The 22,704-nt window shown below is 35.2% G+C and overlaps 2 protein-coding genes across 2 annotated transcripts; both read right to left on the bottom strand.

The window, feature by feature from the left end:
- Positions 1-15,272: 15,272 nt before the first annotated feature.
- Positions 15,273-17,171, bottom strand: LOC136784334 (uncharacterized). The gene is made up of 6 exons (XM_066744913.1): positions 16,945-17,171; positions 16,448-16,536; positions 15,887-16,276; positions 15,626-15,812; positions 15,422-15,465; positions 15,273-15,333 (listed from the first exon to the last, which is right to left on the bottom strand). Exons 3-6 carry the CDS (start codon positions 16,156-16,158, stop codon positions 15,273-15,275), a joined length of 564 nt encoding a protein of 187 aa, XP_066601010.1. The 5' UTR covers positions 16,159-16,276; positions 16,448-16,536; positions 16,945-17,171.
- A 670-nt stretch (positions 17,172-17,841) lies between these two features.
- On the bottom strand, positions 17,842-22,032 carry LOC136784343 (putative leucine-rich repeat-containing protein DDB_G0290503). The gene is made up of 2 exons (XM_066744926.1): positions 21,718-22,032; positions 17,842-21,237 (listed from the first exon to the last, which is right to left on the bottom strand). The coding sequence occupies exons 1-2, from the start codon at positions 22,030-22,032 to the stop codon at positions 17,842-17,844; spliced, it is 3,711 nt and encodes a 1,236-aa protein (XP_066601023.1).
- Positions 22,033-22,704: the final 672 nt, after the last annotated feature.

Below are 22,704 nucleotides of genomic sequence, written 5' to 3' on the forward strand. Positions count from 1 at the left end.
TTGCCAGTAGTTAATACTGTTAGTGAATATTAAGATGAATGATTGACTAAAATTATGGGCTTGCTATTTCATACTAATATTTGCTTGGTGAAATTGCATTCCGATTAAACGGACATTTATTACGGATACGGCGAGGCTATTAAAGGTCTTCTTGGAAACCTAATTTAGACTTATGCAATACCATTTAATCACCAATCCGTACTGAACAAACTAGTGATCTTTTTAAATTGAAGAAAAAAAAATTCAATGTATAACAATAAAACTAATTTTTTTAATCGAAGATTGAAATAAAGTGAACAATCCAAAGAGTTTTATTGCTTATATATATGCCGCATTATAAAGTTGCATAAAAACTCTACATTTCTATTGAAACCATAAATCAACGTTTTAATCACTCCAAAAGTTTCAAATCGTACTTTTAACCGAGCTCTAATATTGACGTTTACTTACTGTACTGTTAACCGTAGTCAGAGAAGCACGAAAGCTATATATTTAGCATTATTATACGATGAGAATTGTAACAGTTTCCTCTTCACCAAGTTGCACAATGCACAAATCATATCTGATCAGTGGTACATATCAATATTTTATCGGTCTTCTAATTCATTGACGGAATAACATTTAATCATATAAAAGTTTCGAATAAAACTTTTCTTCTAGTCTTTAATATTGACATTTACTTTTAGTGCTAACTGCAGTCAGTGAAGCACGAAGTTAATTCAGCAATATTGTACCAGAATTGCAACAGTTTCCTCTTCGCTAACTTTCAATAAGTACACCTATAGCATACTACTAGAAGCTGTAATCATGCATCAGATAGTAGAAATCATATTTGATCAGTAGTACGTATCAATGTTTTATCAGTCCTCTCATGCTTTTAACAAAATCACTTAAATATTACACACGTGCTTTTCTCTCGTATATTTAATAATAGGTAATCAAAAGTTACAACTATATATTCTACAAAGTGAATAAATATTGTTCGTTGTTCTTCCCGTTTAACAATCGCATGCGTTTCGTTTATTTATGAATCAGTTTGGCCAACAAAAAGGAGCTAAATAACTAAATCAGGAAATTTCGACGCACGTCAGCTTTTCAAAGTGCAAAGCTTTATGGTCAGGGTGCAGTTAAATGGAAATCAGAACATCTATTGTTTCCGAGGCAGACGGACAATTAATCATACTTTTGTGTGCGCAGTCCACTCAAGGCTAATTTTGCTCCAGGCCCGTATCTTGATTACTCACTAACGATGTTAAACTCGAACGATTATTTGAGCCATTAATCACTTAACAATGCATGTGCAGCCCATTTATTCACTATAGGCTTGATCTTGCTTAAAACAAAGTGCCTTATAATTCCACTGGTAACATGTCGTTCTACTTTATTTCGTGTTGGACACTCCTAGACTTGATTATACTTTTAGACAATCTTATGCCTAATTATTCGAATCCAATACGCGCATTGAATCTATATATATTTTTCAATCATTTTCAATTACATCAATAGTAATTAAGATAAAAAAGTGTAGAAATTATACTTATAAAATCTAAGAAATTACTGTCAAGATCGTGGTAAATGCGCGGATTCGCTTAATGAGTACACCCGCGAGTATGTATACATGTATTTTAAAGTTATTGCTGACGCAAAGAATTAGACATTGCAACATGAAATTCGCGCGTGACATCTTAGAGAACAGCAAGGATCGTTATTAAATCTAAAACGATGCATAATTTCTGAGAAAGATATATATTATGCTAATTAGTAGCAGCATTCTTCAGAAAGTGAACATTTGCATAGAGAGATGTCGTATAATACATTGTATCCATAGTTACTTAATTCCTAAACATTCGTTTAGGAGGTATTTTTGTTTAAATTTCAGCACAATCACCAGGCACTTATGTGACAGACACTTTTCGCAGCATTATTTCTATAGGTTTTCTCATTTTTACCGAAGCCGTTGGCCTGCAGCATTTTTCGCTAGCGTAATTATCGTATGAATTAGTCATCCAAACCCCCTTCCAATCCAGATCTGTATCGTTCGCCAGCCAAACGAGCGTCTGCCCATGACACTTGACGGGGCAAAGAGGAAAAAGAATGGTATACAACCGAATGCCATCTGCTTCTGCAGAGTGGGATAAAGAATAAAACATATATAACCGAATGCTCGAGTTTTATATATATAATAAATAAGCTGTTTTTATAAGAGCTAACGAGAAATTCTTTTAGCAAAAACTTGAAAAACAGTTAATTAATGCTTATTAGCCGCACTCCAAAAGGATATCGCAGCTCCTAATGTAATTTCATTGTGTATTTCCTTATATACCAACTAAATTATTGATAACAATCGCATCTACCAAAGTTTTGTATCAATGAATAATTTCCAGAATTCCCGGCACGAAATGATCAAATCAAGGAAAGACTATTTCTCATCGACGCAACACAATTAAAATTTAATGCAACCAGTTTCTAAATGATTCGTATAATATTATTCAACGTTGACTTTATTTACCGTTTTTATATGATTCATTTGAAAGCTCGAGAGAAGACAGTGATCTGTGTTGAGAAGCGCTAAAAAGTTTTGCGATCCCACCGGGCGGAGGCGGCGATTTAATCAAACGACTGGAAAAAATGTTACCTCGTTAAGGTAATTAACAGAGCGGTCATGAAGATGGTAAAAGGCGGTGGCTCGGGAACATTAACGAAATAGCCTTTTGTGGCTAACGCAATTTCCTCGCTCGCAAGTTCACCTACTTGCGCGATACTTGCTTAAATCGAAAGCAGTGCGTTGGTCTTCAGGATAGCCAGATATTAGCATACTATTAGATACTGGCAGTTTAATTGAATCCTTAGTGAAGAATAAAAGTATAAGTGTACCTATATATATATATATACCAAGAAACGTAGTTACGTAGTTACGAAGCGAGAAGTTTCCTTCATCTCCGTTGTTTATCAAAGCAATTTCTTTGTACTTTTTATCCAGTCCAATTATTTATGAGCAACAAAGCGCAAAGAATTTAGAATAAAGCTATCAGTTTGAATTCATCTCTCGTCGTATTTTAAGAATAAGAGTGAGATTACCTGAAAGGTACAGTTTAAACAAATAGTAAGACAGTCGAATTGAAAGTGGAGATAGAGGATATAAATTACGCTTATAATTTACTCGTACAGGATATATATGTATACAGCATATTAAAAAGAAAGTTTGATGTTCCGCTTTTTGAGAGTTATTGCAGGGGATAGGGGGAAGATATTAGCATAGAGGTTTATAAATGAGCGCCTAGATAGCGAGGAAAAAGAGCATCGTAGGTGGTGAGGGAAGCCAATGGATGGAGAAGATGAGTCTGGTCTGTCTGGCTCGTCCATCCTTATTGTTTTAGTCTCTTGGGGTCTGCCATTCCAGAATCGCTACCCCTGGCACCTATCTTATCCCGCAGGACTTGATCGAGACCTGCTGACATCAAGTGGATACGAAACCCTCACGTAGCTTTATACGGCCATTGGTTATTTCACACGTTTCTTTTCCGCATCCTATATATGAAAATCTTTAATTCAAAAATATCCACCAGTAAATATTGTACTGTAAAAAATCCTTCATCGCGTATTACAATTTTTGTAAAATATATACTACACACAGCGAATAATTATACTTATATTATCATCTGGGGGGTAGCTCTCTTGCATGAATCAAATTTAATGTAAAAAAATATGGGGTTACATGAGAGATTTATTAAAAATTTCAACCAAACGTGGTAAAGCGACGGCAGATACAACCGTTTGTATTTTTGACCAGAATAATTATCGAGCAAAAGGTAAAATGTGGTGGAAATTAAAAACAATTATTAAATTTCGTTTCAAGCTTGTTTAATGAGTAGATGCTATACATATATACATATGTTCGTATACAATATAGACGGTTTGGAAATTCATGCGAACCGTTGAATTAGAAATTCGATCAGCCAGAATTAATCAGTTATTGGTGCATGGGAATTCACGCACGAAGAATATTTGATTAATGCGAAACGAAGAAAAGGTTGTGAGTGAATATGATGAAGGTGCATGGTGTATCGGAGTACCGCGTAAACATATATGTGGACAGCAGAGCGCTATCATTCTCTTGAACCTTTAGAAAAGTCTAGTTGGGGATTGGTGAAATCCAGGCAGAGAGAATTGAGCGCTCCCTAGGGTACAAAGATTACGTTTATTTCTTTTTCGTTTTGCCCCCTCAGTCACTCATGGATTCACGCTACGCAGCTCATCCTTTTGGATTTTCGAAGCTTTTTCTTTTATGCTGCTTCCATTATTTTATTTTATGCTGGCCTATACCATCGAAAACTGCGATAAAGGACTGCGGTTCTATCGACATGCAAATGTTTTAGAGACACCACCATACACGCCATGCCATTTTAGTGGACAGTGGGGCTTATCTTTTATCTTCCAACAATCATAGGATTTAAAAGCATATCAGACAAATATGTAGAAAAGTCATTAGTGAAGATTGTATTCAATTAAGAATTGCGTACAGCCCACAATTCATCAGTATATATATACACGTATATATAGGTAGACACACAAGTTTCAGAAGTTATATTTACGTGCGAATAACACTTTGCCTTACATACAGCAACTCGAAAATCAGGAATAATTAATTTTATCGCAAGCATTAACGAAAGTAGCTAATGACTTCACGCTCGTAATAACTTTCAATACGCACCGGATGGCAATTTCAGTCGAAATTTTACTCCCGACTTTCAAACAAATTTCGGTCTTTAAATGTTAGTAAAACACTGTAGTAAAGTAAAATTTGAAAGCTTTTAAGATAGAAATGCAATTTTTCTCTTCAAAAGCAGGAAATAATGGATTCTTTTATGAAAAGGGAAGATAGTAAATTTTACTTTATCATCATGAGTATAAGAATTAGGTTAACCATTGCCGCTGATAGATTAATTGGAGGATGTTTCTTGAACTTTTATTGTGGACGTAGGAATATTAGTTGAGTATCGTGAAAGGGGATCTAACCTATAATTATTTGTGATAAATCAACGGGGTTTTTCGTCGTAGTTTAAGCAAATGACAGGGTGGACACGGCCCTCCAGAACAATAGGACACCCATGGGAATTCAATTATACTATAATAAAAAGCTTAGCACTTTGCAGTTTTGCACCCTCTGCAAATCGTTAATCACACCGTTGAGGACAATAATAAAATTTCTAAAGCTCCGTGAGCTCGTAAAAATGGTATTGATTAATTTACGCCCGCGCATTTATGATAAACAATAGTATAAACTGTTTACCGATTTTCCTCGTAATTACATTCAAACGTTATATTCTAAAACTACACAAAATATCTCAACTGTGGTAGTAAAATAAAGTATTGCGTAAAAATATTGATCGATTCATAATAATTGGTGAAAATATGTGAAGTGTTAATAGGAATATGGTGTACTGTATAATATACCTTAAGAAATACATACGGTGGAAGCAAATAACAATAAAGTAGATTTCGGTTTATGTGACGACGTTTTTATTGCGTCTGGAGGAGATAGGAGGTTTGATAATTTACTCGAACTAGAATTTTACGTTATTACCAGCTACAGGGAGCGCATGTACGCTTAGCCAGCAATATGCGCTGGCTATCGAAGCACCAGGAAACTTCGTTGACCGTAAACTAGGGTGGATGTTTTAAGCGCATTAATAAATTAACCGGGGAATTCGAAAAACTATGCAGCCACCTCTTTTGGAATATCCTAACTCAATAACCTGATAAAAAACTTTCAATTGAATTGGACAGTTCGCTTGAAAGTTCATTTTTGTAAATTTACGCGTCGACCAATTTAAAAGGGAAAATTGCTGAAACTTTTCAATCAATCCGACATTTTAGTGGGGAGGAAAGCTGAACATCAACTGTATAACATTTTAGTAAGATTTCATGCAAATTTCGAGGTAACGTTAATATATAAACACATGGTACATCGTCATAGGTGAATATAGTATAACCGAAGTAAGTAATAATTACGGCCAAAATCTGAATGAATGCAGAATCAAAGCTTTAGGAGTTACGCAAATATAGCCTAGTATTCACTGGAAGCTGGCTACACTCGCTCTTATCAAAAACCAAATGGCGGATGGAGGGTAGTATGTAAAGTGTGAATAGATAAGGAGAAAGAGAGTAGGGAGCTGATGGTAGGAACGCCACCACCGAGATATACTCACCGACAAACTATATTGGCTACTTTTCAGTAGAAGCTTTAACCTAAAACTAGCCGAATCAACGCTACAATCAATGAGATAAGCATTCTTCGGCAGATTATTATTATTATTAGCAAGACAAAATTATATTATATTTTTATCGTGCTTCCTAATGAAAAAATTTTGTATCACAAATATTTAAGGTTTACAATATTGATTCTATCATGAATATCGAGATTTTCTTCTATATGTATACGTATATACGAGTATCTTTTCTTCAAGCAGAGAATATGTTCGTGCACCTATTTGAATTCGAAATGTAACATCCTCCCATTGAAAGAATTTTCGTTATTCTCCTGCTTTTTATTGCTTTGCATTCCACTTATCGATTACCAACTTTATGATTCGAACTGAAAAATGTAATGGAGTTACTTTTTTAGTTATCTCCAATATGTTTTCTTTAAAGCTTATAAGCCTGAAAGTGTAAGAAATACACCGACTGTGTTGCTTTAATCGATTTAAAATTAAAGTTCTTCTTTATCAGCTTTAATATTTCTTTTCCCTTGCTGTTGCAGATACTATATTAAGAAAGGAGAATATGCTCTATCCGTTTCATGAATTTTTAAGAAAAAATCTATATGATATTTGAATCTTAAAAAAGTTTATAGTACATTATGACCATGCGTATAATCGACGTGCGTCTCTTTCGCATCTTTTACAATGGAATTCCAAACATGAGCCACAATTGAAAGGCCGACAGAACAGGGGCATCATCTTATTGCATGCTTTGTGAAGATCGATCATAAATTCTTAGGCTTCTACTAGCAGACTAATACGATTTCGCGTTCTCTTCATCCAGCGCTATCTCCTTATCGTATCCATACACATATATATATATATATATATATAATAAGTATAGTATATGAGAATAAATGCTTCGTCCTTTTTTCGTATCCAACTAGCTCACATCGATAGCTTTGACTTATAAGTATGGAGCAATGCAAATAAACAAAAATTTCTGTTTTTTGCTTCTTCTCAAGTTCACTGTCGGTGAGACGGGGAATTTACATTGAAAATGGCACAGCGGAAGGAATCGAGCACTGATAAAGAATTAATGAAAATATAAAAGTCAATGGACAATTTAATCAAGACAAATTCTACAAAAGTCAGCAGGTTACTCGACTCATCGATAATTGATTAATTATTGCAGAACACAGGTTTTTTTGGTTTGTCATTCCTGAACCTCACAGTCCAATGGATGCCTTCACCAGTCATCAATTGTAAGCTGGTTACAGATTTATAAAATTATTAAAATATATATTTATGATTTATCGCGTGTTCACGAAGAATATTCGAATCATCCATGAGAATTAATCATTTAATCCAAATATTTTCCAATAAACAGCTTTTACTCTGTGCAAATTCTTTTTCCGTATACATATATATATATAAGCAAAAATAATATTCTGTATGCTTGGCATTATATTAAATGGAATATCGCAATTGTAAGAAAATTCTGCAAATCATTGACACTCGACGATAAATAAGCAAGGGAAATACTTTTTAATGTTGCTTTTTATGAAAGAAAAAGCTTCCGCATGACACGTCCATTATATGATTTACAACTTGATTCCATGGAGACTGGACACGGATTATCTTCGTAAAATTTACACCCAGCCTCAGATAAGATCATATTTTATACGAATGCATATAACGTAAGGAAAGGTTAGGTTTTTCTACGGCATGGTCACTGCTAGCAAGGTTGAGCTGTACTCTTCGCCGGAAAAATAAATATGATCGGTCATATATATTTCTCTTTAATAAAACCAGAAGGTAGCTAATATTTTTGGTGCATTAATGTTTATCCTATGTCAAGATAACTGAAAGTATATATTTATAGCATGGGAACAGATGGGTAGTAGTCATTAATTATTTGATATAATTAATAAGTTGAATATATTGCAAATTTTAGTGAAAATATGGTTACATGAGATATTTTCTAGGTTAGATTTATGATTTGACTCTATACAGCTTGATGGTGAATTACGCCTGGTAAGTTTATTTCGTACCGCATGATAGGATAGGATAATATTTTATACGGATATGTATTGGTTTTACGTTAAATCTTCTAGAACATTACGTAAAAGTCTCTGCCAGTATTATAGTCCATCGCAAAGATATTATTCTAAGTAATATAAACTACGATAAATACCAATTATATAGATATGATAATATTTCGTGCGTCCATTTAAAATATCCTATTGCTCCATTATTCCCTTAACTTGTCAACGTGAGCAATATCGGTGATTATTGATAAATAACGTGAAAAAAATTATCGTTTATCAAAACTTTACGATTTGCACTTTGATAAATGTTCGATTGGCATTTGAGTTTCATTCAGATCTTAAAATCCGACGTGAATCTAGTTTACGAGTGTTTCGACTTTAGAGATGTTTTAACGCGATTACAAGTGTAATGTGAGACTGATAGAACGTAAGCGTTCTATTCGAGGGATCGTAAAGAAGGTTTTATTCTAGACAGCTGCGATCAAAGTTTCAACAAGGACAGCTTACTTTTCCTATTTTAAGAAAAGAGAAACAGGCTTCACAAGCCCTAACGCAGTTTTGCTTACGCTGGAATTGAAAAAAAAGAAGAAATAGTAGTTGCCGTTGTGTCGTATACAAGCGATGCAAATGAAAAATCCAGTGCCAGAGACGAGCTTGTGATATATGGGAAGCTTTTGTGGGTGAACTCGAAGCATGTTGTATCTATCTTACGCAAACCTCCTGCCTTCTAGGCTTTACCCAAGAACCAGAATTTATTCCACAGTCGCGCTGCAGCAACACGACCTGGCTCAATAATTAATTTTGCAATCAATAAGCCCCTGATACGCCTGTTGATTACTATCATGTTTCTTGTACACTTGATATACTGCATCTCCAAGAAGAATAACTTATTGAAATTAAAATTTCCTTTCGATGAATTTTTCTGTTCCCATTATATACGCGCAAATTACTTAGCACATTGCAAAAAATGAAGCTACTGAATTTATTATATGATTATAATCATTATATATTATAATATTTAAGGTTTGTCTGAACGTAAGGTGCTCCAGAAAGTTATTCCACTGTTTATATGCATACCTTCGTAGGATTTCAACGATACAAAGTCCGTGATTGTCAAACGGACGATAAACGTGGATCGAAGACTGCTATACGTGTATTTCGACGTATTGGTAGTGAACGAATTGCACTGTATTTTATATACAGTGATTTCACCATTCCAATCTGCGAGAGAAAGAGCTTGCGAAAACGCTGGTTAAGCTAGTGGTACAGGTCAACCTTTCGCTATCCATCTATCCAACGGCAGGGACAATCGACAAGTAAACTAGGAAAATCCCTTTTGGTACTTTCGACTAGAGACACATTCATCCAAGACCCTTCGATTTTCGAAAACTCTCGCTAAGACAATAACGAAATCTATTACTTTTTAAATTATACCGACAAATCCATAAGAATAGTATTAATTTAATCGTATTGCTCACGCAATACCCAAGGAGAGATTAATATTAAATTGTGTGGATAATTATTTCCTCGAATTGTATAGTATTATTAAATAAATATTGATTTTATTCCTGCATTCAAGTGTATAAACATATATAATAAATTTCAAAATCTCTATATAAAGTGGAGAATATTTAAAAATAAATAATAAACTCGCAGGTATTAAACAATATAATATTCTTATTTATATAAGAGAGAATACATTTTTAAATGTTTGATCAAATCGAATAAATCATGAATATTTGTATTTTGTGGGCATGGGATAATGAACGGCTCGGTAGTTTAGCAGACACTTCGCATTACGGAATTGCATATGGGACCTGATGAGATTAAAGTCGGTACATTACCTCTTAAAATGATATAGTACCTCACATGGAGAGAGTGTCTCTCACCTATAATCTTGCAATAACTGCCTTCGGCTTAGTGAAATGGAAGCCACAACAATGCTTTACACACAAAATTATTTTATAAATTAGAAATGAAGCTTTTAGTTCCCCTATGAAAACTTTATAAATAGTAAAATAAAAATATTCAACCAGTATTTGATTTTTGCTGGAGAGGATACATATGCTTGAAAGATGCAAATACGAGCCGACCATGCTTGGTGAAGACGGAGGAAGGGATCCCAAAGTAAGATGTATTTTTCTTGTAGGTCCTCTAAACACAAAAATATATGACAGCATAGAAGTAAGCTCCAAAAAAAACTAAGGAAAAGAAAAATGTAGTTTCTCATATTAATAGTTGGATATATTCAGTTCTATTTTGCGTAATTTTATTAAAGTAGCCTCTGCCTGAATTTTTTGTTATAATTCAAGAATTTCCCGATGCCTCTCATCCTTATACATATTAGAAGCCTATACAGTCGTCTTACCAACCACTTTCTTCTTACGCAGTAGCTTTCTCTAATGCTTTCGCTACCACTTCACCTCCAATATATCCCTTCAACCTCCTTACCCTTACACTCCTCGGATGGCCACTTCCAGAAAATGGCTTTTACGTTTTCAGCGTTGTGCTCAACTACAAGCATCGCTGGTGCCATGTTCTGAAAAATCACAGCCGCTTTAGCACCGTCGCGTCGGCAAGATGAGTTCATACCCGTCTGCACTTTACCAGCACCCGACTTCCTACACAGCTGACTTTTCGCGAGATCCCTACCTATAACGACCATTCGACATTTACGATTTAATAGCTCTCAAATCCACTCGTTACGAGAAATTTTTTTCACGCCTCGCCTTACGATAACAACTATTATGTAATTAGAAACCTACGATTCTCACTCATTCCATAATTTCTCGTTTCTTTCACTTATTCATAATTCCTCAGAAACACTAAATTTTATCATTAAACGCATGAAAAAATATGATTTTAAATCGTATTTGCGATCAGTCGAACTCTATATAAATTCAAACTGCAATGTTTGATATTCAAGGATGTGACTCTCCCTTCTTGGCTAAACGTACGTTGCATACTTCGAGACACGATGCAAGCATGAGCAAAGCAATGCAAATACTCACATTTTAGTTTATGCAAATGAAAAAGACTGTGCAGTGAATATTTTATCGAGTGGCACATGTGGGTCGGTGTACACGACGTCCAATAAGATGAAATCGAGACGATACAAAGAAAGATGAAACGCTAAACTTTGTGCTTTCAGACCAGTGAATTTGACTTATCCTACAGGGTTTCAAAAATAATTTCAATTTAAAAAGGAATAATATTAAATTCAAAGTATCGTAAAATTAGTATTTTTGGCGTATATTAACGAATAATTAAGAAACGAGTATTTTAAAAGTGTCAAATTGAAAACTGTAGATAGAGAAGGGGAATTTATAAAACAAAGTTTTACAATACTTTCAGCTGAAGCCTTTACAAGAAAAGAATATACGAAGAATGAATAAGTTTTTAATTACAGACATTTTATTGATCGATAGAGTTTTATCCCTGTTTTAATGGCTAGGCATCGTACGTTAGGATAAACCGTTGACTAATAGAATGCATCGCGCGCGAATGAACAAATCTTTACTGCTAAATTATTTTTATATGTTAAGAGTTGAACATACAAATTTTATGATAATTTTTTTCTTTAAATTCCCCCCTCTAACTAAATTTATTCAGTATAGACCATTAGACAGGACGCCCCGCATGTATAGCTAAATATACGTTTTGGTTAGTTGATATGACAGTACTTACTCCCATGTAAATAAACATGACTACGCGGTAGAAATTACCTTGAAGTCTCCGAAATGAAGCATGCCACTGGGACCTAAGAGTCGATACACAGGATCCATTTAATGGACAGCGCAGCTGCAAGCAGCATTGTACCGCCAACCAGATTTAGTACTTAACCGTTCGACAATAGGTACGTGTCTGTAGCTAATAGTAATTTTATATTACATTGGTTAGTCTAGCAAGGAACCATTTAAACCGGTTCACTTGGCAGGTTCAATATCAACAAACTCCAGCGATGCGATGAAATTAATCAACGATTTAGTATAATTTGCATACAGAGGTTGAAGGCGTGAATTGTGTGGATGAAATTGCTGAAATTTATGTGCAAGTTATATATATATAATAACTCGGTTATATACGTATCTTTCAAATGTAAGGGAAAAAGTTGTGTAAATTGACGCATAATGGTGCAGGAAAACTAACACAATCGGCAAAGTGGAAATGTTCAAATTTAACCTGGCAGCTGGTTAATTGCTTCGTTGGAGAAAACGCATTTCTCGGGGACACCGAATTTGCAAATATTCATGATTTAACCGACACTATACATGCAGATCCTAGTAACCAAGTTGGACGGAACAGAAAGACCTGCTTGTCAGTCATACTGTAGAGCTACATCTAAGTTGCCACAATGAGGCAATTTGAAACGCTACCACGAATCTTATTTTCAGAAATGAATACCAGTAATTATTTCAACGAAACAATCATTAAAACAAATCATGTTGAACGATCGTACTTCAAATACTTCAGAAGTATTTCAAAATTTATTCCAGAATTGATCAAATACGCATGAAGCTAAAATGGCTTGTTTATCAGCTTGTTATGATATATACCGGTCCGTATAAATGCAAATATACGCAGTCTGACCGCGAAAATTAAATTTTTAGGGAAGATCTCTGTAAAAATGATCAGCAAATTTTCTTGAATAAACATAATGAAACATACACACGAGTCTTTGCAAGAGCTGTGTAACTGTTGACATAGTTACTGCGCACAACAGTAAATCTATTTAAACGTTTGAGGAGCTCCAATCTGAATACATACATTTCGAATTACACAATTTTTAAATATACTGAAATTTCTGTAAATACGTTGCCATCGATCATCAGATCAATTCTCTAGTAATTAAAAATGTAAAATACCAGATGTGTCTTTAAGACAAAATAAAATAAGATTGTACCTACCTCTCTGGCGACTTTATAAATAACTGCAAATTAATATTACAAACGAAATTTGATATTGCTTTAGCTTAAATGCAACAAAACATAAACGTCTTTTATAGTTGTTAATAATTAATTAATCTAATGTATAAATTTTTCATAAGTGAATCAAGCAATATACTTATAGTACGAGGAGGTGTGTCTCAGGAGAATAATATCATTAGAGAGCTACTGTTGCACGTATAACGCTCATTGAACAAGTGGCGACATTGGTCGCCTGAAATTAATTTGTTTTTACCAGCCCACGCCCAGTTTCAGCTTGTTATCCAAATGCTTTCACAATGGGATTAATGAAATTGCACTGCGTGCGAATCAATCCTATATTTTCATATTACTTTACTAATTGAAACTACCAAAATAAAAATATTATCAATAAGTAATTATTTTGTTAATATGCACACAGTGTAAATGAAAATATCGATTATCTATGTACATGGGTACTTAAGCAAATTATATCTGTTAAATTTATACATAGAACCTGTTGTAAGCCGCGTTTTCGACTTTCGATAATGGTGATTGTTTTTGGAAATGACTCAGCGCAAAATTTTTTAAATATATTTGCAGCGCAGTTCGTCAATTTAAACAATACGATGTTTTTTAATATTTTAATAATTAATTTACATTACATGAGAATTTATCCGTACAGCTATTTTTCATTTTAAGGATGTAATACGTATTACAGTAACAGTATAATATAAGGTAAATAATAATCGTAGTATAATTTATAATCAATAATTATTTACTGTGAAAGGTATATCAATCAGAGTCATCGTGCTTTATGTTTACAAAAACAATTCAATCAAATTAATTGCTACAATTGAACAAATATTAGATCTGTATAAAGGTGATCTTTATGATAAATAATTTTATCATGTCCTCAACTCTCTACATATTATGGTAAAGTTGGAAATCTTAACGTAGTAATGGCTGTCCTTACTGTAACTTTGATAAGTTTAAACTTTCAATAGAAATGAGGTAAGGGAACTGTAACTCGTTCTACTATCGTACAACAAGTCAAAGCCAAAGTTAGACACCCAGTAACATAGTTGTGGGGAATAGCCAAATGTGGTCTCTTCTCTCTTTCTCTCTCTCTCTCTCTCTCTCTCTCTCTCTCTCTCTCTCTCTCATGAACTATATCATCTTTAGTACGTAGTTTTTAACTACATAAAGCAAACTGCATAAGTGTACAATGGCTTGCAAATGATTACAAGTAATTAGCAACTAGTAATTTTGATTAGTTTTTTAAAAAATACAATTTCAAATCCAAATATTTCACAAGTACTTTGATTATATGACAAATATACAAAGCAGTGCTTTCGAAAGCTCTTGAAATCTGCTACAACTGCTACAAGAATATATAATGATGTACTATAAGGTGTTCTTTAAAATTTTACTGAAGTATTATCCAATTGAACCATCTGACAGGTACTGAACAGTAATTACTAAATATTTAATTCGTTTCAAGACTTCCAGAAGGCTAAACTTACAAAGGATCCACCTCAATAATAATACTAGTGACACACAGAAGTAAATAAAGGCTGGATATATTTTATATTAAGTCGACGATAAAGCAATAAAACTATCATACAATAAAGTGAATATAATAGAACGGAGAAAGAAATTGAATTATAAAGCCCATTTGTTCGGTAGAATTGAATGCTATGCAAAATGCTGGGGCATTCATTGGTGCGTGGGAAGGAAAAAAAGGATCGTAGCTTTATGGATGCTATAATAGCTAATTAGATGATTCTGCGCGAATACCTACCTCATTTGGTGCACAAATAATGACAGAAAGCTCCACCTGCACTGCAATTAAGAAGAGAAAAGGGATGAGGTGGATTAAAGGTGACGATGGGAAAGAGTGAATAAGTGTAGCCAGCCAGCCAGTGTAGGTGATCGAAATTGCTGTTGACGCCTGACTGGCCGTCTGGCTTGCGGAGTACGAGAAATCGTTCTCTTGCTTCCCATCTGCTCCACGCGGCTAAATTCACCAGTACCGTTGAAAGCTTTTTCAAACTTTGCTGCATTCTATCTCCCTTGCGACTCTGCATAAAGAAGCACCTGCAACTTTCACCACATCAACCACTCGGATCTGTGCGACCGATAATTAAAGCCGCGTTGTCCCGCAGCGTTCCACAACTTAAGATTTCGAATATCTCTACTTTTAATTAATTATCCGAGAAATAAAACCAGCATTTATATATATATATATATGTCCTTATTGTACAAGAATGGTATTGCAGCATCACTTTGTATCGACAAAACACCATGCTAATGGTTAAGTGTCTTCACACTGAATTTAATCTTTCCCTAAATTAAAAGCACATCAGTTCTTTTCAAATCAATCCAATTAGAAATTTAGGATTTTATAGGGAAAAATGACTCATGGAATACATTATATTTTAAAAACTATAATTTTATTTCATTTTACTTCCAAGAATGGCCAGTCTAGCGAGCTGTAATTAGGACATCCAAAATTATAAATTTCTTGATATTCAGCTCTAACTTCTTCGAGGTACGGTGTCAAGTATCTGTAAGCAACATCCTGTTCGTACGTTATCCATTCTTCTTCAGGCAGCATTATTTTATTATAGTTCAACTGCATCGCTCTAATCATTCTAAGCCACAATTTTATTCTAGTATGTCAATTAAAATTAGCGCTTTCCTACATCAATTAATCTAATTGACTAACCTGTAATTTCTTTTATCCAAATCATCTATCGGTAATCGACGCAATGCCTCTTTAATAAAAATAAAATCATGACTGATGACGTCATCCGTGTAAAGACCGTATCTATTATACCCAGAATAATTGAATGCCATCCTAGCCATAGATGAGAAATCCCGTCTGTTCTCTATGTTTCTATTTGTCACTTCATTCGGTCTCATTAATGGCTTTTGCCAAATGTTTTGATCTAGTTTTAGCTTTGTTATCGTCTGACTTATTTTTCTGATCGAAGCCATTTCTAACTCTTTTTCTCGTAAAGCCAACGGTTTTAGTCTTTTGTTTTTCTATTTATTTTAGCTAATTTAGCATGCAATAACTTCTGTTTGTTCTAATTTATACATGCGGAGGTTAAAACTGCAAAAAATATAATCAATTTTTGGTGAGAATAAATAAGGGGAAATACGGATTAGTCTAAATGTTTAATGCGAACCAGTGTTTACAAATTACGAGCAGATGAAATTGATTCTCGGACAGGGAGCTTAAAGCTTATCCAAATTAGTAAAATAAGATTTACCTATAACCTACCTGGCTTTGGCTTTAGCTTTGGCTTTCAGCTACACATTTCACCCATGAATTCTCATTCTCACGATACCCATAATATCGATGTAATCGATCTGAACAATACAATTACAAATCACAACAATGATATGATACTTCAATCCTCAAGTGACCAATATCACGCTCCTTCAAATTAGCGAAATAAAATTAACCTATATATTATCTTTATTAACAGGTATAAGAACAAATTTATCAAAGGATTTTCGTAATTATTATACATTGTTTATCGGAACGAAAAAGCAATTTTCAATCAGAAGCTAAATATTATTCGTAGACTCGCGTAAAGCGATGAAACTCTAAAGTATATGGATACAAACACGTATATATCTCTATAAAATCAAAAGATTTATTAATTTTGTTCATTATTCCTTTTTAAAATATCTTAGCATTTGCAGTCAATGAGGTGTTACGCAAAATTGGCATATATTTAACAGTTACGAAGATAAACATAAACGTTTAGTTACATGCGTGCATTGAGGCGTTTTAAGTGGCAGGCCCTATTGTATAACAAGCGTAACATAAGCTGTACAATATGCTTTATATGATCATAGTGCACAACTCGAAGAATTTCATATTCTACACTCCTCTTATTATAATGTTAATTAGGCTACTGGTCGACTAACGAAGTAAAAAATTTTTAGAAACTTTTGTGCGATACAGCTATTGACAGACGAGCGGAGACTATTTCTCAGTCAAATTTCCATTTAACTGTGAATGACAAGCACCGCTGTAAAACTAACCAGCCGCACCTTCAGAATTTATGGCACATGCCTGCTCCAATTACACTAGTGGCGTGTGTTTCTGTCGTAGGTATAACTGAAAAACTAATTGGAATGAAATACGATTAGGAAATGAAATTATTCGGAATTTTGTATCGAGTTCTTGCAATTCTGGTAATTAAAAACTTATAACATGGTTATTCTGTGAATTTTCTTTTCGCATCTTAATCTCGTCTCTAACTTTTGAACTACTTTCAATGGGATTTAATTAATTATCAGTGCGAAAACACGTTTATTTAAATATTTTCATTAGGAACAGATCAGGTATTTAAAAATACATGAAATTTTAGAAGAAATAAAACTAAAGTCAGGGGAATTATAAATTAACTTCTTTATTGTTCAGCATCGCTTTCGTAAGCATAGATATTTAGGGCATTAGAAAGAACAATTTACGTGGTTGACATGCTGCATAAATACATTTAAAATTAAATTACGCAAATATTCGTAGATTTCGCTGTAATAAATATGTTTAGTAGACTGATTGTTCTAAAATGGTTTGGTAAGTCTACTATACTTATCTAATATCTTTTGATATGGACGGAAATAGGAAACATGAAAGCCTACAGTTTTCTATAGAAGCTTTCAAAAACCATTAAGCCTAAATCCTTTGCGAGATAAAATATCTTTAAGTTGATTCAAGTCCGAAGTACTGTATTCATCATTACCAATTTTGATGTTGAATTTACGAGTAGTCTGGCCATTCCTGACAGGTCCAGTCCTACCGAATTTAAAGTCGTCCAGATCATTGTTATCGTCTCCGAATCCTCCTACTCTACGAGTGATGCTGGTCTGAATTCTTTTAGGCTCTTTCTCGACCTTGATGCGACGTACACCTTCGAAAGTTGGGTTCTCCTCATTGTCCTTCTCCTCGTTTTCATCATAGTCTGCTTCACTCACGTAATCACCTGGATTGGCATTATTTCTTGGAGTTTGGCGGGGCTTTTCAACGATTTTGTATTTACGTACTCCTTCGAAAGTAGGATTATCTTCGGCATCCTTCTCTTCATTTTCGTCAAAATCAGCCTCGCTAACATACTCCACATTTCCAGGGGTTCTCACTCGACGTACACGATCAAAGCCTAACTGATCCTGTTGATATTGGATTCTGTCAGCAAAATAATCGGCTTGCCTTCTGTAACGATTATCGTAATATTCAGGGGTACGCCTGGGGTAAAAATCATGTCTGTCGCTTTCGTCATACGGGCCGTATTTGCGCCCACGTTGGCCATGTCTGTTTTCGTTATAAAAATCATCGTCGTTATCTGCATAGTGCCGTCCACGGATATCAATTTGTGGATCTCTTGGGTAAGCGTTAAAACGATCATTATATTGATCATTCGATTGATCGGGATATACGAAAGGACCACTAGCATCGCGGTAATTGTCACTGACTTGAGGCTTATGAGGGTTGGAGGAACCACGGTTTGGTCCATATCCTGGCCTAGTCTTGGGTTTGTTTGCCTTCTTCTTGCTACCGAAAAATCCGCCGAAAAAGTCGCCAATACCCTTGACAGTGCCTGTAATTGTGTCCGTAGCTTTATGAGCAGAGTCCGAAAGTCCTTTTCCAATGCCATTGGCTGTATCCTGGACACCCCTGTGGAATCCATGAATATTGTCGAAAATGTTGTGGCCAATGTTCTTGCCAGTGTTGTGAATACCGTGAGCAATATCACGAGCTCTGTCCTGAGCGAAATCAACAGCACCGTGTGCAGCACCATGACCAATCTCAACGGTACCTCTGACAGCTTCTTCAATGGTTTTGGCAGCGTCTTTAGCAGCATTCTGGGCTCCCATAGTTGCATCGTGAATAGCCTTGCCAACGTTGTGCGCTGTTCCAATAGCGGCCTCTGCAGCCCCAGTTGCAACGTGAGTTGCGACTTCTCCAGCTTTGTGCGCAGCATCTATGGCGGCCTCGCTAATTTCTTTGGTCTTGTCAGCTGCGATGCCAACTCCATGCTGAATACTGTCAACAGCAGTGTCGGCAGTATCGTGAACAGAATCGACAACGGATTTTGCTGCTCCTTGAATTCCGTCGATAACATTGTGAATGGTTTCGCCAACCTTGTCACCATGGTCGTCGTTATCGTTAATGTCTTCTTCGTCGATCTCTTCAATCTCTTCAACCTCAGGAACATGGCCGTGAGCTCTGTCATTAGCATCATCTATGGAGTGCAAAATTTCATCGATAGATTCGTCAATACGATCTCCATGATGGGAAGGACGTTTCTCTGGATTGTTAACCGCGTTATTTATGGCATTCGTAACTTCGTCAAACTGATCCTTGGCTTCATTGAATTTCTCTTTCGCGGCATTACCGATATCGTTGATACCCTGACCGATCTTTGAAGCTTCTTTGTTCAATTTGTCTTTTGCCGAATTAACAGTGTCATGTACTTTATTCTTTGCTTCGTTGAATTTATCTTTGGCGACATTACCGATCTTGTTGATATCCTTTTCGATCTTCGAACCTTCTGTGTTCAATTTATCTTTTACCGAGTTGACAGCGTCATGTACTTTATCCTTTGCTTCATTGAATTTATCTTTCGCGGCATTACCGATTTTGTTGATGCCCTCTTCGATCTTATTCGAACCTCCCTCGTTGAATTTGTCTTTTACCGAGTTAACAGCGTCGTGGACCTTCCCCTTTGTTTCATCGAATTTATCTTTCGCTGCGTTACTAATCTCATTGATGCCCTCTTCGATCTTCGAGCCTTTTTCCTTAACTATGTCCTTGGCCGAGTTAACAGCATCATGGACGTTCTCCTTTGCTTCATCGAATTTATCTTTCGCCGCCTTACCGATGTCATTGATGCCCTTTTCGATCTTTGAGCCTTCGTGTTTCAACTTGTCCTTCGCTGAATCCACCACCTCATGTACCTTGTCTCGTGCTTCATTAGCTTTATCGTGTACTTTCTCTTTCGCAGCATTGACTGCATCGCTTACCTTGTTTGTAGCTTCGTCAATTTTATCTTTAACATTACCTGCAATGTCGTCTACTTTGCCTTTTACTTCATTAAATTTATTCTTAGCACCATTAGATAAGTCTTCAAAAGACGGAAGGTCAGAGGCATGTTCATTGATTAGATTTTTGGCATCGTTGCACTTTCCCTTAGCAGCGTTAGCAACGTCATCCAACGATGGAAGTTTAGAGGCATGTTCACTGATTTTATCCTTGGCATCGTTGTACTTGTCTTTGACAGCATCAGCTACGTCATCGAGCGATGGAAGATCAGAAGCATGTTCATTGATTTTATCCTTGACATCGTTGTACTTGTCCTTGGCAGCGTTAGCAACATCATCCAACGATGGAATTTTAGAGGCATGTTCGCTGATTTTATCCTTGGCATCATTGTACTTGTCTTTGACAGCATCCGCTACATCATCGAATGATGGAAGATCAGAAGCATGCTCGTTGATTTTATCCTTGACATGGTTGTACTTGTCCTTGGCAGCGTCAGCAACATCATCCAACGATGGAATTTTAGAGGCATGTTCGCTGATTTTATCCTTGGCATCATTGTACTTGTCTTTGACAGCATCCGCTACATCATCGAATGATGGAAGATCAGAAGCATGCTCGTTGATTTTATCCTTGACATCGTTGTACTTGTCTTTGGCAGCGTCAGCAACATCATCCAATGATGGAAGTTTAGAGGCATGTTCACTGATTTTATCCTTGGCATCATTGTACTTGTCTTTGACAGCATCAGCTACATCATCGAGCGATGGAAGATCAGAAGCATGTTCCTGAATTTTATCCTTGACATCGTTGTACTTGTCTTTGGCAGCGTCAGCAACATCATCCAACGATGGAAGTTTAGAGGCATGTTCACTGATTTTATCCTTGACATCGGATAATTTGCCCTTAATGTCATTCAATTTGTCTTTCGCGGCATTGCTTCCATCTTTGACATAATTACTGCCCCAGTTTTCAATCTCCTCTTCTGATGGAAACCTATATCCGAAGCCATCCTGGCCCTGGAAGAATTGGTAGATAAAAGTTTCTTTTCTCCTTTTATATTTCTTTTTGTGAGGTGTTGTTTGTAGTAACGTCGTCAGGTTCAAGGCGTTTTAGAACTAATGCTTATTTCTTAAAGGAAATATAAATAAATTAACAAAGTAGATTTTTGTAATGTCACAAGTCTTTATTAATGTCCAAATGTGCAATATAAAGTCAGTATTTTAAGTTAATTTTTTTCCCAAGCTCATCTTTCTTTAAAGATCGTCGATGGAATATTACGAGTGTTATTCTTACCCATTATACTGCAAGTGATTCTAAATCCAAAAAATATTTTAACGTTATTTCGCATTGCAGTAGCATAATTTAAAGTTTTATAAAAGTCACTAAAAAATTATTCAAATAAATTGAGTATCCAAGTCCCTCATCACTATACAGTAATTGTCGTTCAATACTATATCCAAAGTTCGTTATTCCAGTCAGTACGTTTGTTAATTAGCCTTTTCGTTCTGTCTTGTTTTTAAATATAGTATCCGCAGTTTTCTAAGTCGGTCCATAGCTCCTTTTGAAGCCATTTGATATTTTCGTTCCTCGGGTGAATTAAGAACAGTACCGTAAATTTTGTCGGATCTTGAGCGGTATTCTCCCTTTGTTCTCAATATACCATATTCGCCTACATATGTCGATTTTGGTTTACGTACATTTACCTGGTTAATTTTATTCACCTGATCATCACTGGATACTTCGGCAATTGCCAAACCCAGCACACTCAAAAGTACAATTGTCACGAATAACCGCATATTCTTAAACTTCATTCTCCCGGCAGTTCTTTCGAACTTCTGATGCTTGGTCGCGAAAATCTTTAATATATAAGCGTAGCTCTATCACACGATGGAACGACAAGTGTTATTCAAATACTCTATTGTTTATAGGATTGGATGATATAAGAACAGTCAATTGGTATTTGCCCAAATAGAAATATGTCAAATTATTTTTCCAGTAATTTAAATTGATTCAGCGTAATGAACTCGTAAACATTAAATAGCAGTTGGTCAAACATATCTGCGTAATTTCCGTTATGCTTGAAAGTTTGCTACAATTTATTAATACTCAGTCCATGTGCAGGTGTCCTTCATTAATGGAAAAACACATGGCAGACCTACGATGCAGACTGTTTAAAAATTAACAAAAGTTGCCACTATTTAAATAGTGCGCATTTTCTGTAGAATAAGCCACTTTTTTAGCCATATAAGATACTGCTATCGTAAATTACTTCAATTAATTTGCCTGATGTCAAGTGCCCCATACGTAACGTAAGTCAAAAAAAATATACGTTTCTAATTCAAATACACGTGCTTCTGATAAGCATTCGTTTATTGATTGATAATATCTATAGCATAAAAACTTACAGAAATGAGTATTTTTTGAACGTCTTGAATATTTTTACACTTTAAAGCATTTACTATGTACCTATATATTCTATAGTT

The sequence above is a fragment of the Prorops nasuta genome, unplaced genomic scaffold, assembly GCF_024137725.1.
Source record: "Prorops nasuta isolate Cenicafe-Biocafe unplaced genomic scaffold, Cenicafe_Pnas_1.2 PNAS00003, whole genome shotgun sequence".
In the NCBI taxonomy this organism is placed as follows: Eukaryota; Metazoa; Arthropoda; class Insecta; order Hymenoptera; family Bethylidae; genus Prorops; species Prorops nasuta.